Raw genomic sequence first — 17,940 nt, 5'->3', positions numbered from 1 at the left:
AGGTGAGGAGCGGAGTCAAAGCGCAACAGGCAGCCGGTATATATCACAGCGACTCTGCTGCAGTGGCGGGATTGGAGTGAGCACCGCACCTGAACATGAAACCCTTAGGCCTTGTGCCCACGGAAGAAAATACCTGCGGATTTTGCTGCGGAAAACCTGTGGATTTTCCAGACAAATTCGCAGGTTTACGCAAGTACAGACACTCCCCATGTTATTCTATGGGATTTGGGGAGTGCTGTATCAATGCTGCGGAATTTGCACCTGCGGGAAATGCTGCGGATTTCCTGCAGCCGCATGTAACTGCATGTCAATTATTCCTGCACATTGTTCAGCGCAGATCTCTATACTAAGGCCGGGCACACATATCCGGCTTTTCGCCGATTTGACGGATGCGGCGCACGCCAGTACAGTATGATACAATACAATGGAAGCGTCGCAACTTCCGGGTCACATGACAGCATGTGACCGGCGCTTGTTGCGCTGCCAGTGTACTGTATAAACTGTACTGGCGTGCGCCGCATCCGTCAAACCGTCGAAAAGTCGGATACCGGATATGTGTACCCGGCCTTACCTGCCTTGAAGACACCAGACACTCTTCCTTCGGTGTAGAGGGGCGGGACGGAGCCAGGGGCGGGCTGCAAGAGGTGGGCGGGGCCTGCACCAGCTGAGGTCATGTGACAGCCGGAGCTCATCCAGGCCCCGCCCATCTTCTCCAGGAGCCGGCCGGAAACCAAGTTGCTGTGCAATGCAGGCAAGTATGAACTCACCGATCATTACAGCACTTGTTCTGCATTGAGGATGCAGTGCCCAAGCCATGGTACTGTATCCTCAATGCAGAATGCCCGCAGCATATCCGCACCAAAAACACAGCACAACTCAGACAAAGTTGTGCTGTGGATTTCTGGGAGCTCCTGTGGATATATCTGCAGGACACTTTCCCTGTGGGCACATGGCCTTAGACTCCAGGTAGATGCCCAGTCGCGAGGTGAAAATCGTTGATTTATCCTGCTAATGACTTAAAAACAAAATTTTACAACAGAGAAGATGTCACCACTGCCGGTATACAAGGGACGGCCGGTCTTACCTCAATCTCGCGCTCGGGGTTGAGATTATGATCCCACAGAATGACTTTCCGGTCCTTCCCGCCTCCGGTGAGCATCATCCCGTTCCTCATCTGGCACAGTGTGAACACGCTGCCATCATGGGCTTTGATTTGCTTGCTAATTTGGTAGACACCTTACATAAAAAACAAAAAACAACAAAATATGACTTGCGTAGTGAAGACGTTAGGGATCACGTGCGCCAACAAGAGATCACATGATGCATCTTGGCTACTTTCTCTTTAGGAAACACAAAACCCTTCAGAGCAAGATCGGGAAGATCCTCTACATATACTACGATCAGCAAAAAGTCTTCTTCTACATACCTACAATGTCTCATCCACTGCCAAGTATTTAACCACCAGACACCACCAATCAGCCTAATTGTTATTGAGAATCCTAAATGTAGGATCATCGCTCCTAAGCTGTCTATATAGGGATGTAGGTCATATGAAGCTGAATAAAATACCTCAATAGCTGCAATCCACTGTTTTATTCCAAAGAAATCTGTGTTTTTCTTAATATGTAAATGAGCTGTTAAGATCTGTGTGCGGGGAATAGATCTCCCTGAGAAAGGGACATTACCAGAGTGAGACATGTAAAGACTGATACTCTGCCCTCATGATCTCACTGCAGAGTTTTGTGTGATTAAGGGTACTTTCACACTTCCGTTTTTTTTTGGGGCGCAATCCGCTGTCTTGGGAATCAGCGGAATCCGTTAACGGATTCCGCTGTTTCCCATAGACTTGCATTGATGACAAATTGTGCCAAAAGTACCTGCGTTGTTTCCGATGGCCGACGCTCCATTGCTTCCGCCGAGCGGAAGCAACGCTGGATGTAATGTTATTTGCTTGCGTCAAAATGACGCCGACCAGCGGATTCAGTTTCTTCCGTTAAAATTTATAATGGCTCCCTATGGTAGCAGATTCCGTTGCAAAGTGCTTTACAATGGAATCCGCTGCTGGATTCAACTAATTTCTACTGAGCATGCCCAGAATGAAAAAAAAAAAAAAAAAAAAAAAAAAAAAAACCAGAGCCAACGCATTCAGTTAGGCTGCTTTCACACCTCCGGTTTCTGCAATGCGGTACAATCCGGCACTTTGCAGGAAAATCGCAACCGTTTTTTTTTTGCTGCCGGTTGCGATTTTCCTGCATAGACTTTAATTAGTGCCGCATTGTGCCGCATGGCCTTGCGTTCCGTCCGTTTTTTGCCGCATGCGGCAGATTTGGCCGATGCGACGGCCGGATGGAACGTTGCCTGGCACGTTTTTTCGGGCGGCAAAAAAAAACCGCATCGCGCCGCATTCGGCCGATGCGGCACATTTTTCAATGCATGCCTATGGCGGCCGGATGCGGCAATAACCGCATCCGACCGCCGCATGCGGTTTTTGCCACTGCGCATGCTCAGTAGCATGCCGCAAGCGGCAAAAACCGGACTGGCCGCAAAGGAAAAACTTATGCAAAGGATGCGGTGTTTTCACCGCATCCGTTGCATAGCTTGCACAGCCGGATTGAGCCGCACAGCTCAAGCCGGATGTGTGAAAGCAGCCTTAGACGGACGCCTAACGGATGCAACAGGTCAGTTATTTCACAGGAATCAGCTAACGGATTCCTGTGAAATAACGGATCCGTTGACACCACAAAAATAACGGATGCGTCAAAACGACGCAGCAACGGACCCAGTGGATTTCGCCCAACGGAAGTGTGAAACTAGCCTTACACAGCAGAGCTGAGCTTTGTCTCGTTACAAACATCTCGCTCAGGTCTGCTGAACAGCTGTTCCCAATTTTAACAAACTTCAAATGCGATCTCATTGGCAGCCAGTAAGGGTGGAGGTGAGAACAGCACAAATGACATCACAGAGGGTAGATGCTAATCTGTATGGGCTCCTTCCTGGTAGTTCATCATTTCTATCATGTGATGTGGTCGTTTCAAAATGCAGCCCGATGTTTCCAGAAAGAAAAAAAAAAAAAAAATTAAAGTCCACGTGGTCATGGAGTTGTTTATAAGGCTAGGTACACATTTCCGTTTTATATCAGTCAGCGACGGATCAGTCATTTTTTAGATGTCAAATGATGCAACGGATGTGTTTTTCACAGGATTCCTTTCACAGAAATCCTGTGAAAAAAACTGATCCGTCGCGTCCGTTGCATCCGCTGTGCCTCAGTTTTTTGACGGATCAGTCATGATGTGTTTGGGACAGCCTAGTGGGTGTGTTAAACATGCTGGGCATGCTCAGTAGAGCATAACTGCATCCAGCGCTGGATTCCGTTGTAAGACGGATTACGATGGAATCTAGCACCATAGACAAACATTACAAGCTTGACGGATTGCGACGGATTCCGGTGCGGTGCGTTAATTTTGACAGCCCGAAAAACGTTACATTCTGCATGGTTTCCGCCCGGCGGACAGTCCAAAAACGACTGACCGCGACGCAGCGGATGCAACGCAAGGTAATCAGTCGCAATCCCCCACTAATACAAGTCTATGGGACACAACAGAATCCGCTAAACGGATTCAGTTGTTTACCAGAGCGGCGGATTGTTACTGATGCAACTTAATAGAAATGTGAACCTAGCCTAATAAAAACGAGGGTCTGGAGGTGTAACACTCCCACGTGGGGGTGCAGGGGCAGGCCCTTTGCATGATTATAGTGGATGAGAGGAAACATTGCCATGCCCACCAAACAAGCTGGTCACACCCACTAAACTGGAAGGAGCCCATACATTTTAGGCTCAACTGAGAGGAGAGCTACAGCTGCAGATGGGTTTGTAATGAGACAGCTCTCTGCAGTGAGGTCAGAAGAAGAGCAGACTGTCAGTCATTACATGTCTCACACTGGGAACACCCATTTCACTTACAATAATCTGTGCAGATTATATCCCACCCATAGATCTTAACTGCTCATTTACATATTGGGAAAGAAGGGAATTTTGTTACTTACCGTAAATTCCTTTTCTTCTAGCTCTTATTGGGAGACCCAGACGATTGGGGTATAGCTACTGCCCTCTGGAGGCCACACAAAGCACTACATTAAAAGTGCAAGGCCCCTCCCCCTCTGGCTATACCCCCCCGTGGTATCACGGGTACTCCAGTTTTAGTGCCAAAGCAAGAAGGAGGAAGCCAACAACTGGTTTAAACAAATTAACTCCGAGTAACATCGGAGAACTGAAAAACCGTTCAACATGAACAACATGTGTACCCGCAAACAGCAAAAACAATCCCGAAGGACAACAGGGCGGGTGCTGGGTCTCCCAATAAGAGCTAGAAGAAAAGGAATTTACGGTAAGTAACAAAATTCCCTTCTTCAGCGCTCTATTGGGAGACCCAGACGATTGGGACGTCCAAAAGCTGTCCCTGGGTGGGTAAAGAAATACCTCATGTTAGAGCTGCAGAACAGCCCCCCCCTACGGGGATGTCACTGCCGCCTGCAGGACTCTTCTACCTAAGCTGGCATCCGCCGAAGCATAGGTATGCACCTGATAATGCTTGGTGAAAGTGTGCAGACTCGACCAGGTAGCTGCCTGACACACCTGTTGAGCCGAAGCCTGGTGCCGTAATGCCCAGGACGCACCCACGGCTCTGGTTGAGTGGGCTTTTAGCCCTGAAGGAACCGGAAGCCCAGCAGAACGGTAGGCCTCTATAATTGGTTCTTTGATCCATCGAGCCAAGGTGGCTTTAGAAGCCTGCAACCCCTTGCGCGGACCGGCGACAAGGACAAAAAGTGCATCGGAACGGCGCATGGGCGCCGTGCGGGAAATGTAGATCCTGAGTGCTCTCACCAGATCTAGCAAACGCAAGTCCTTTTCATACCGGTGAACCGGATGAGGATAAAAGGAAGGCAAGGATATATCCTGATTAAGATGAAACGAGGATACGACCTTAGGGAGAAACTCCGGAATGGGGCGCAGCACTACCTTGTCCTGGTGGAACATCAAGAAGGGAGCCTTGGATGACAGAGCTGCCAGCTCAGACACGCGCCGGAGCGATGTGATCGCAACAAGAAACGCCACTTTCTGTGACAGGCGAGAAAAAGAAACTTCTTTGAGAGGCTCGAAAGGCGGTTTCTGGAGAGCCACTAGTACTCTGTTCAGATCCCATGGATCCAACGGCCGCTTGTACGGGGGCACAATATGACAGACCCCCTGCAGGAACGTGCGCACCTTAGGAAGACGTGCTAGACGCTTCTGAAAAAACACGGATAGTGCCGAGACTTGCCCTTTAAGGGAGCTGAGCGACAAGCCCTTTTCCAACCCTGATTGCAGGAAAGATAGAAAAGTGGGCAATGCAAATGGCCAGGGAGACACTCCCTGAGCAGAGCACCAGGTTAAGAAAATCTTCCACGTTCTGTGGTAGATCTTAGCAGAAGTTGACTTCCTAGCTTGTCTCATTGTGGCTACCACTCCCTGGGATAAGCCTGTTGACGATAGGATCCAGGACTCAATGGCCACACAGTCAGGTTCAGGGCCGCAGAATTCTGATGGAAAAACGGCCCTTGAGACAGCAGGTCTGGACGGTCTGGAAGTGACCACGGTCGGCCGACCGTGAGATGCCACAGATCCGGATACCACGATCTCCTCGGCCAGTCTGGGGCGACGAGTATGATGCGGCTGCAATCGGATCTGATCTTGCGTAGTACTCTGGGCAAGAGTGCCAGAGGCGGGAATACATATGGGAGGCGGAACTGCGACCAATCTTGCACCAAGGCGTCTGCCGCCAGCGCTCTTTGATCGCGCGACCGCGCCATGAATGCCGGGACCTTGTTGTTGTGCCGAGACGCCATTAGGTCGACGTCCGGCACCCCCCAGCGGCGACAGATTTCTTGAAACACGTCCGGGTGAAGGGACCATTCCCCTGCGTCCATACCCTGGCGACTGAGGAAGTCTGCTTCCCAGTTTTCTACGCCTGGGATGTGAACCGCGGAGATGGTGGATGCTGTGTCCTCCACCCAATTCAGAATGCGCCGGACTTCCTGAAAGGCTTGCCGGCTGCGCGTCCCTCCTTGGTGGTTGATGTATGCCACCGCTGTGGAGTTGTCCGACTGGATTCGGATCTGCTTTCCTTCCAGCCACTGTTGAAAGGCTAGTAGGGCAAGATACACTGCCCTGATTTCCAGAACATTGATCTGAAGGGTGGACTCTTGCGGAGTCCACGTCCCCTGAGCCCTGTGGTGTAGAAACACTGCTCCCCACCCCGACAGACTCGCATCTGTCGTGACCACTGCCCAGGATGGGGGCAGGAAGGATCTTCCCTGAGACAATGAGGTGGGAAGGAGCCACCATTGTAGAGAGTCCTTGGCCGTCTGGGAAAGAGAGACTTTCCTGTCTAGGGAAGTCGTCTTCCCGTCCCATTGGCGGAGAATGTCCCATTGAAGTGGACGCAGATGAAACTGCGCAAAGGGAACTGCTTCCATGGCTGCCACCATCTTCCCTAGGAAGTGCATGAGGCGCCGTAAGGGGTGCGACTGGCCCTGAAGGAGAGATTGCACCCCTGTCTGTAGGGACCGCTGCTTGTTTAGCGGAAGCTTCACTCTCGCTGCTCGAGTATGGAACTCCATGCCAAGATACGTTAGTGACTGTGTCGGTGACAGATTTGACTTTGGAAAGTTGATGATCCATCCAAAAGTCTGGAGAGTCTCCAGCGTAGCCTGTAGACTGAGTTGGCATGCCTCTTGAGAGGGTGCCTTGACAAGTAGATCGTCTAGGTAAGGGATCACCGAGTGTCCCTGAGAGTGCAAGACTGCTACCACCGCCGCCATGACCTTGGTGAAGACCCGGGGGGCTGTCGCCAGACCGAATGGCAGAGCTGTGAACTGAAGATGGTCGTCTCCTATCACAAAACGTAGAAAACGTTGATGTTCTGTAGCAATTGGCACGTGGAGATAAGCATCTTTGATGTCTATTGAGGCAAGGAAGTCTCCTTGAGACATTGAGGCAATGACAGAACGGAGGGTTTCCATCCGGAACCGCCTGGCGTGTACATGTTTGTTGAGCAGTTTTAGGTCCAGAACAGGACGGAATGAGCCGTCCTTTTTTGGCACCACAAAGAGATTGGAGTAAAACCCTCTCCCTTGTTCCTGAGACGGTACAGGAACCACTACTCCTTCCGCTCTTAGGGAGTCCACCGCCTGCCGCAGGACATCTACACGGTCTGGGTGTGGGGATGTTCTGAAGAACCGAGCTGGAGGACGAGAACTGAACTCGATTCTGTACCCGCGCGACAAAATGTCTGTCACCCACCGGTCTTTGACCTGTGACATCCAAGTGTCGTAAAAACGGGAGAGCCTGCCCCCGACCGGAGATGCGGAGGGAGGGGACTGGAAGTCATGAGGTAGCCGCTTTGGAAGCGGTTCCTCCATTTGCTTTCTTGGGGCGTGAATGAGCCCGCCAGGAATCTGAGTTTCTTTGCGTCCTCTGAGTCCCTTTGGACGAGGAGAATTGTGTTTTGCCCGAACCTCGAAAGGACTGAAACTTCTGCTGCCACTTTCTCTGCTGAGGTTTGCTTGATCTGGGCTGGGGTAAAGAGGAGTCTTTACCCTTGGACTGTTTAATGATGTCAGCCAATGGCTCGCCAAACAGTCTTTCTCTAGACAAAGGCAAGCTGGTTAAACATTTTTTGGAACCAGCATCTGCTTTCCAGTCCTTTAACCACAATGCCCTGCGCAAAACTACCGAATTGGCAGACGCCATTGAGGTGCGGCTGGTAGATTCTAGGACCGCATTGATAGCGTAAGACGCAAACGCGGACATCTGCGAGGTAAGGGACGCCACTTGCGGCACCGCTGGATGTAAGATAGCATCCACTTTTGCTAAACCAGCTGAAATAGCTTGGAGTGCCCATACGGCTGCGAATGCTGGAGCAAACGACGCGCCGATAGCTTCATAGACAGATTTTAACCAAAGGTCCATCTGTCTGTCATTGGCATCCTTAAGTGAAGCGCCATCCTCCACTGCAACTATGGATCTAGCTGCAAGCTTGGAAATCGGGGGGTCCACCTTTGGACACTGGGTCCAGCGCTTGACCACATCAGGGGGGAAAGGATAACGTGTATCCTTAGAACGTTTAGAGAAACGCTTTTCTGGATGAGCGTCGTGTTTGTGGATTGATTCTCTGAAGTCAGAGTGATCCAACAGAGCACTTAATTTACGCTTGGGATAGAGGAAACGAAATTTCTCCTGCTCTGCCGCTGCCTCTTCTGCTGAAGGGGTTGGGGGAGAAATATCTAACAGCCTATTGATGGCTGAGATAAGATCGTTTACCATGGCGTCCCCATCCGGGGTATCCAGATTGAGAGGGGTTCCAGGATTAGACTCCTGATCACTCTCTTCAGACACATCACAGGGAGACTGATTGCGCTGAGACCCTGAGCAGTGTGATGACGTTGAGGGTCTTTCCCAGCGAGCCCGCTTGGGGTGGCTGGGGCAATCATCTGAGTCATCATACTCATCCTGAGAGGCCGGGGACCCCCTTGCAGTCTGGATTAAATCCAACTGCGGAGGATTAGAGGACATAGACCTCGCCGTGTCCATAGACTGAGCCCCAGGCATGGATTGCAAAGTTTCCAGGATTTTTGCCATAGTCACCGACATATTAACCGCAAAAACTGCAAAGTCTGTCCCTGACACCGGGGCAGGACTTACAGGCGTCTCAGCCTGGGTCACTATCTCTCCTGACTCCGGCTGGCGAAGCAGCACCGGATCTGAGCATTGCACACAATGGGGGTCCTTGGAGCCTGCTGGTAGAGCAGCCCCACATGCAGCACACACAGTGCACACAGCCCTAGCCTTGGCAGCTTTGCGTCTTGTGGATGACATGCTGCTGCTTCCTCAGAGCGATCTGGGGTATTCAGCCAGGAAGCGACCTCACAGTGCAAGAAATCAATAAATATCTATGTCCAGTGACACAATACACTAACATACACTGAGGCACTAGAGGGGCCAGCTGAAAAGCCGCTTACCGCCCGCTTAAGAGCGGGTGTGTGGTCTTCCAAAGCCCCTCAGTCTAGGTCTCCCAGAGCCTTGCGTCCTTCCTCCAGCCAGACATGCATGTAATGGCTGCCGGCGTCCTGAGAGAAGAAGGGGGGCGGGCCCTGGGCGTTCCTGACTAAGAGCGGGAAGCCTGCTTCCCTCTGTGCCTAGTGTGAGGGCTGGAGCATGTAAATCAGGCTCCAGCCCTCCTCGCTGCCGTGAAACAGCGTCTCTCCCCTACCCTGATTGACAGGGTGGGGGCGGGAACGATCGGAGCTGCCGGCGTCCTAGGCCCAAAAGCCGGGGACTAGAGTTATAAACGCCGCCGCCGTAAAAGCGCGGTCGGCGTATCCCCGGCGCACCACAAGTCACAGCAGCGCCGCCCGGTCCAGAGGGGGTCGGCGCTGCGTTCCCAGAACACAAAGTCCCCCAGATAACTGTAGGAACACCAGCTCAGTGTACGGTCCCCGGCGCACTACAACACCCAGCCAGCCCGGAGTGTGTCTGTGCCTGCCGGGGACACAGAGTACCTGTATGATGCAGGGCCCGGTCCCTGATGGTACTCCTGCTCCGTATCCATCAGGTTCTAATGGGTCTGTGGATGGAGCCCGGCGTCAGAGCTTTGAGGCCGGCAGGATCCCACTTCCACAGAACCCCCAAGGGGATGTGGAAGGAAAAACAGCATGTCAGGCTCCAGCCCTGTACCAGCAATAGGTACCTCAACCTTACAACACCATCCAGGGGTGAGAAGGGAGCATGCTGGGGACACTATATGTGTCCTCTTTTCTTCCATCCGAACTAGTCAGCAGCTACTGCTGACTAAAATCTGTGGAGCTATGCATGGAATGTCTGACCTCCTTCGCACACAAAGCTAAAACTGGAGTACCCGTGATACCACGGGGGGGTATAGCCAGAGGGGGAGGGGCCTTGCACTTTTAATGTAGTGCTTTGTGTGGCCTCCAGAGGGCAGTAGCTATACCCCAATCGTCTGGGTCTCCCAATAGAGCGCTGAAGAAAATGTAGATTTCCCTGGAATAAGATATTGCATGAGATATCAAGGTATCATTTTATTCACCTTTCTATCACCTGCATGCACATATAGATCGCTTGGGAGGGTGGTTTCAAAAGGAATCCTCCGTTTTTAGAAGGATCTGGTCCCTTAGCTGTACTTAGTTATAGAAAAAACAAAACTTTTACTCACCCTCACCAGGTCAAGTGCAGAGTCTCTGCCGCTGCTTTCAGTGTGCGTTATTGTCTGCAATGCTAATATCACGTCTATACCGCTGCAGACAATCACTGAACTCAGCGGTTCTGCCCGACTAAATGGCACGAGCCACTGAGTCCAGCACTGTCGATGTGACAGACACCATCAGATTAGGACCGGACTACCACGAAATACAGACACCGTTCCGTCCACAGATCGGCCTTTCTAGTTCGTGGACTCAATCTGAGACATTGAGCAGGAGATGGTACTTGTCACTTTAGACAATTTTTATTTTTGAGAAGTGTTATTTGCATATTTTTTTCTCATAAAGCTTTTGCTTCCTCCTGGATGGATCTCCCTTAGGAAAGACAATATCCTCCACAGAGGACAAGATCAAAGCAACATGAAGAACTGGAAATCAATACAACCTCGCTAATGAAATTTTACATTCTATTTTAATGCTCACACAGCATAGCGCTTTCCTTACTGCCACAACTTGCTGATGTTCAGCCGAAGGCAAAAAATAAATTGATTTATGCTTTAGTTTTACTTGGTAGCCATAACTGGGAAAGCTCTAATTGCTTATTTGACATAATGTGGATGATTCATATAATTAATCTATTAATCTAGGTACTGGGTTAACTGTTGCTTGGGGCTATAACTCACTCATAATTAACTGTATTATCTATTCGGAATATATACAGTGGATATAACAAGTCTACACACCCCTGTAAAAATGCCAGGTTCTTGTCATGTAAAAAAAAAAAAAAAAAAAAAAAAAAAAAAAAATCAAAAACAAATCATACCAAGACTAATCATTTCAGAACTTCACCTTTAAGTGTAATCTGTACAATTCAATTGAAAAACAGACTTTGGGTGGGGATAGTATTAAAACAATGTGGTTGCATAAATATGCACACTATTAAACTAATACTTTGTTGAAGTACCCTTGGTATTTACAATAACAGTCTTTCTTTGTAGAAGTACCAGCATGGCACATATAGAACTGGCTGAAAAACAGCCCCAAAGAATAATGCTGCTTCCACCATGCTTCACTGGGGGGATAGTGTTCTTTTGCCGATGTGCAATATTGGCTTTGTGTCAAACATACCTTTGGCCAAAACGTTCAACCTTTGTCTCATTAGACCAGGACACATTTTTCCCTTATGCTATTCAGCATGGCACATCTAGAATTAGTCAAAAATTAGCCCAAAGCATAATGCTGCTTTCACCATGCTTCACTGTGGGGATGGTGTTCTTTTGCCGATGTGCAGCATTGGCTGTGTGTCAAACATATCTTTGGGAACTATGGCCAAAACGTTCAACCTTTGTCTTATACGACCAGGCCACATTGTTCCCTTATGCTTTTGGCAGACTACATTTTGGCAAAAAATACAAAAACTGGACTTGGATGTTTTTCTTTGTAAGAAAAAGCTTTCGCCTTGCCACCTCCTACACAGGCCAGAAATATTAAGAATACGGAAGATTGTAGTCACATGCAGTAAACAACCAGTACTTGTAATAAATTCCTGCAGCTCCTTTAATGTTGTAGGTCTCATGGCAGCCTTTTAGACCAAATTTCTTTTTTTTTCTCATTAATTTTTGAGGCATGTCTACTTCCTGGTAATGTCATTGTCATGCCAAATTTAAGCCATTACTTGAAGACATCTTCACAGTGTTGTATGGTATATCTAATACCTTGGAAATTGTGTACTCTTCTCCTTACTGACCACTTTTAGGGTCTAGGACATACTGTAGTTTCTCAACTGGCAGAGACACAATGGGGAAGAAGCTGTGGCTGTTTACAGACCTGTCTTCACTTATTAGCCTGGTTGTGCACGGTCAACTTGAAAGACGACAACCCCTTTTTTGACCAATTCCGCCGTATCGATCATCTAATTGCTATACGTACCGTTGCTCACATCCGTTTATTTTGCTGCTATAGCACACTGGGTGCCATCGGGGTAACGTAGCACATCAGTTGCCGATGCAATGGATGACCATGTAACACCTAGAACGCCTTGAACTCCCCAATGATGTGCTTGCATGCACAGCCGCCCACGGCAGCGCTGGTGCACAGCCCCCCCCACGGCAGCGCTGGTGCACAGCCCCCCCACGGCAGCGCTGGTGCACAGCCCCCCCACGGCAGCGCTGGTGCACAGCCCCCCCCCCCCCACGGCAGCGCTGGTGCACAGCCCCCCCCCCCCCCACGGCAGCGCTGGTGCACAGCCCCCCCCCCCCCCCCACGGCAGCGCTGGTGCACAGCCCCCCCCCCCCCCCCACGGCAGCGCTGGTGCACAGCCCCCCCCCCCCCCCCACGGCAGCGCTGGTGCACAGCCCCCCCCCCCCCCCCACGGCAGCGCTGGTGCACAGCCCCCCCCCCCCCACGGCAGCGCTGGTGCACAGCCCCCCCCCCCCCCACGGCAGCGCTGGTGCACAGCCCCCCCCACGGCAGCGCTGGTGCACAGCCCCCCCCACGGCAGCGCTGGTGCACAGCCCCCCCCACGGCAGCGCTGGTGCACAGCCCCCCCCCACGGCAGCGCTGGTGCACAGCCCCCCCCCCCCACGGCAGCGCTGGTGCACAGCCCCCCCCACGGCAGTGCTGGTGCACAGCCCCCCCACGGCAGCGCTGGTGAAATCGCTTTGTGAATGAAGATCTCTAGCTCTTCAGAATCCATGCACCATGTTGTATATGAGACCTTCTTCCTTCCACAATGGGGCGTGTTTTCGCACTCCTCCTCCCAGATTTCTGCAGAATACACACTAAACCTCTTTACATGAACCTGACATCTGACCCATAACTGAGTGAATGTGTTTGGCATCAGATCTGCTGGTGTTAATTTCCGGAGATTTGGAACAATAGATTTGCATTTTGTTTGCCGTTTCTTGATTAAATTAGTATTAAGATGAAATTCTAAGAGATTTGGGAAGAAAATGCAGGACCTCGGGGATGGGCTCGACTGGGTTTTGATTCGAGGGAACGCGCGGCAAAAACAGGAAGCGCTGGCATTCAGAAAATTCCTCTGGAACGGAGTAATGGCCGCCCGCTCCTCTGCGCCCCGAGCACGGCCATTCATAAGGCAGGAACTGTGCACTTGTTTATGACACGGGGTCTGGAGGCCAAATCCTAACGACAATGTTCTCGTGGTGAGGAGATGGTGAGCGAGATTAGAGGAGTCAGAGGTAATAATGAAAAAATGAATGGTCGCGTCAAATCCCAACACATGATTATGGGATCGCAGGGTGGGGGCGGGGGGGATTGTGAGAAGCGCTAATACTTTTAAGCCTGCACATTGCAGCATGGGGTGTAATGGCTATAGCTGCAGCCGGGTGGTCCATTATTCCATAAAAATAGTAAAACCTAGTTCCAACTTCTCATTTTTGCAATGAAACATAAAGAGGCATTATTATTCATCTCATCCTGCAACATTATACAAACACATATATAGATAAAGATGTCCTTAAAGGGAATAGGTCAGCAGGTTTTTGCTAAGTAATCTGAAGATAAAGGTTAAAACACACAAATTTCAGATATGGGTCTCTTATTAACCTGTGCGCTGTTTACTTGAAATGATTGTTTTACCACCAGGAGCTTATCATTGCTAAGACTGCATCAGTTTTACTTGCTAGTACGACCACACCCCTTTAATAATACTAATAATAATAATTTTAGTCATTTATATAGCGCTATTAATTCCATAGCACTTTACATACACTGGCAACACTGTCCCCATTGGGGCTCACAATCTAAGGTCCCTAACTGTATGTTTTTGGAGTGTGGGAGGAAACCGGAGTACCCGGAGAACCCACGCAAACATGGGGAGAACATACAAACTGCTTGCAGATGGTGTCCTTGGTGGGAATTGAACCCAGGACCCCAGAGCTGCAAGACTGCAGTGCTAACCACTGAGCCACCACAAGACTGCGCAGTGCTAACCACTGAGCCACCGTGCTTTCTGTGATAAGCAGCTCACTGTCTATAGACAGTGTACATACAGAGCCTGGTGTGGGCGGGGGGCAGCTTTGCTACATTGCTAAATCTAAAAACTGGATCAAAGCCGTTGCACCCAGTAAGCTAAGTAATACATTGTTGGATTCAGGATCTCTTTGCCTACATCATGCAAACACATGCTGACAGATTCCCTTAAAGGGATACTTGTCACCACCCCGGACAGGTCTGTTTTACTAAACCCCTGTAACCCGCCAGCAAACCACATGTCCGAATGATGTTTTTGTACAACTACATCTCATGTGGTTCCTCCATTATCACTTCTGAAACTGTAGGATTCACTTTCTTATAGGCCTATAAGCTCTGATCTGTCAGGGCACCTGGTGGTCGTGCTGTGTCTTCCAATTTGAGCACGGCCCGTAAATATAACTACTGGACACTCGTAAATCTCTTCTGTTCAGAATCTATTGCTTCTTCAGAGACCAGAAATTGTGTTCTTTGTAAGAACTTTCTGCAGCAGGAGCCTCTCCCCTCTCTGCAGTAACGCAACAGATGGGTAAGTCCCGCCCTTTAGCCTTCAGGATGCTGTTTCAGTGAGGAGCTGTCGAGGATGAAAGACTAGCATGATATTAAAAGGGGTCACATTATACCCCAAATATAAAAGCTTTCGCCTTCCTCTTACAACTTGTCCATTTCCGCTGCATTACACTATTAGGCTATGTGCACACGCTGCGTTTTTTTGACGCTGCGTTTTTGTGCGTTTTTGGCCGCTAAAAACGCACAAAAACGCACCTGCGTCGAAAAAACGCGGCAAAAAACGCACGCGTTTTGCCGCGATTTGGTGCGTTTTTTGCTGCGTTTTGCTGCGTTTTTGCTCACTGCGTCCTTATGCGTTTTTTATCAGTGAACAAAAAAAAAAAAAAGGTCTGATGTCATTTCCTTCTTCAATGTGTTCTTCATTCTCCACTAGTGTATGCAGAAGAGCAGACAGCTGCAGAACTACAAGGCTCAGCATCCTCGATCCAATAGTGTATGCAGGACAGCAGACAGCAGCTGTCGAACTACAAGGCTCAGCATCCTCCATCCAATAGTGTATGCAGGAGAGCAGACAGCAGCTGTCGAACTACAAGGCTCAGCATCCTCCTTCCAGGACTGTATGCAGGATTTCTTTGCCCCCCCAAAAAAAAAAAAATGACGTGGGCTTCGCCATATTTTTGTATGCTAGCCGGGTACAGCAGGCAGGTACGGGCTGCCCCCAACCCCCAGCTGCCTATTTGTACCCGGCTGGGAACCAAAAATATAGGGAAGCCCTTTTTTTTTTAATTATTTCATGAATTTCATGAAATAATTTTAAAAAAAAAATGACGTGAGCTTCGCCCCATTTTTGAGTCCAGCCGGGTACAACTAGGCAGCTGGGGATTGGAATCCACAGTGCAGGGTGCCCATGCTTTCTGGGCACCCCCGCTGTGAATTGCAGTCCCGCAGCCACCCCAGAAAATGGCGCTTTCATAGAAGCGCCATCTTCTGGCGCTGTATCCAACTCTTCCGGCTGCCCTGATGCCGGGTGGCTAGCCAGGTAATAATGGAGTTAGGGCTAGCTGTATATTATCAGCTAGCCCTAAGCCCGAAATTCATGGTGTCACGCCAATATTAGACATGGCCACCATGAATTTCTAGTAAAGATAAAAAAAAAACACAACACAGAAAAATATTTTTATTAGAAATAAAACACAACACAATTAGTGACTCCATCTTTATTGAAATAAAGAACCCCCCTCCGCAGTAATCCTGGGTCAGGGTCCCGCGCCGTCCAATCAGGATCCAATATCATCTGATCGGTTTGCTGGAAGGCAAAGCGATCAGATGATGTGTCAGGTTAAAGGATGTGAATCCCATCACACATCAGCTGATTGTATAAAAACAGATTATACAATCAGCAGATGCATCAGTAGAAAAAAAAAAAAAATAATACTCACTTATGTGCTGAATTACCGGCAGCTCCCGGAGCGATGGGGCGGGAGTCTGATCCTGTCCGATCGCTGCAGCAGCTGCCGGTAATCAGGGATGAAGTCTCCTGACGCATCCGCTGATACCGGCCGGGCGCCCGCGTCAGCCCGAGACTCGATCAGCTGATGCGTCAGGTGACTGCATCAGGTGATCCATCGCCAGGTCCTGCAAGCAAGGTCCTGCCCCGGGGAGACTGCGCACAGCCGGAGCGGGAGCGGCGATACCGTGACAGGAGCTGGGAGCGGGCATGGCACTGCGAGGCTGCAGACAGGTGAGTATAACTTTTTTTTTTTTTATTCTACTGTTAACTTTTGTTTTCGCAGCCGCTTCCACCTCCTGCCTGTACATGGCGTCGCACGGCAGCATACATGCACAGGACTGGAGGTGGAAGCGGCGGTGACTGTACCGGGAGGATTCATGCTTCTGTCTATACTGACAGAAGGAATCCTCTTCCTGTACACGTCACTTTACTACCCACCTCCTGCGCTTATAGCTGCGTTTTTGGTCTTAGAAACGCACCAAAACGCAGCTATTTGCGTTTCTCATTGCGTCTTTCAACATCCCATTGAACTCAATGGATGAAAAGCGCAGTGAAAAACGCGGGAATAATTGACATGCTGCGTTTTTGTGGTCACCACAAAAACGCAGCTGAAAAAAAACGCTGTGTGGGGACAGCAAAAATGAAAACTCATAGACTTTGCTGGGGAAGCAAAGTCATGCAGTTTTGAGGCCAAAAACGCACCCGAAAAACGCGCAAAAACGCCGAGAAAAACGCACCGTGTGCACATAGCCTTAGTGCGGTAACAGGACACCAGAACCCGTACAAGCGGGGCGTGAATACTTTGTAACAGGTGCTGCATCACTCACCAGGTGAAGTGTTTGCCTGATGAGAGCTGCTCAGCGTGTGCCAGGCATATTAATGATATTAGGAGAGGGAAATGCACCTAATGACTCATATTAAGGCTACAAATAATTACTTGAGCTTTTAGAGCGATTATTGAGATGTTTAGCGGGATGCCAAGCAGGGATTTAGAAGCAATTAAAATGTTAGGAGTGGTGGATGGGGAAGCCAGAGACGTTCAGGATAACCTTTACAAACTCGCCACACCCTGACACCGCCATTTCAGCACTATTCAATAATATGCAGATCTGACATGTTTTTCATCATTAACTTAACCGCAGTCATGGCTATACGGACCCTCCGGCAGCGGGGCATTACTCACACCCGAGCGCAGATGGGAGTAATTGTTGTCGGCCAGGTCCACCCACCAGCATTACCCAAAACAGACGGTGGGACGAGGCATCTTACCTTTTACTCCTTTACCGGCGGTCGATTCCACGGGCGTTTTGCTCCATATTAACATGACTCCACCAGAATCTCCAGCCAAAACATCTCCATTGGGTAGAAAGGCTAAGCACTGTACAAACTTTGGTTTCTCGTATTTCTGCAAACGGAAGTTAAACAAAGTAAAAGCTGAATACCCCAAACCTATCCATCCACCCACCACAATGTGCCACCCAATCCATCCATCCCCCCCCCGTGCCACCCAATCCATCCATCCCCCCCCCCCCCGCGCCACCCAATCCATCCATCCCTCCCCGCGCCACCCAATCCATCCATCCCCCCCCCGCGCCACCCAACCCATACTATAAATTCACCCATCTGATGCAAAGATCTGGTTTAAGACTTTAATAAAGTTCTGCATCTTTCCT

General features: G+C 49.8%; 1 protein-coding gene across 1 annotated transcript in view; it reads right to left on the bottom strand.

Moving 5' to 3' along the window:
* The window catches only part of EML4 (EMAP like 4), a 214,613-nt gene that overhangs the window by 39,409 nt on the left and 157,264 nt on the right, over positions 1–17,940 (bottom strand). Inside the window, 2 exon segments of the mRNA XM_075339185.1 lie at positions 1,085–1,236; positions 17,537–17,672. Coding sequence (XP_075195300.1) covers positions 1,085–1,236; positions 17,537–17,672 — 288 coding nt within the window.

Source organism: Anomaloglossus baeobatrachus, chromosome 3 (assembly GCF_048569485.1).
Source record: "Anomaloglossus baeobatrachus isolate aAnoBae1 chromosome 3, aAnoBae1.hap1, whole genome shotgun sequence".
NCBI lineage: Eukaryota > Metazoa > Chordata > Amphibia > Anura > Aromobatidae > Anomaloglossus > Anomaloglossus baeobatrachus.
Note: the sequence above shows the minus strand (reverse complement) of the source record. Positions and strands in the feature narration are given on the sequence as shown.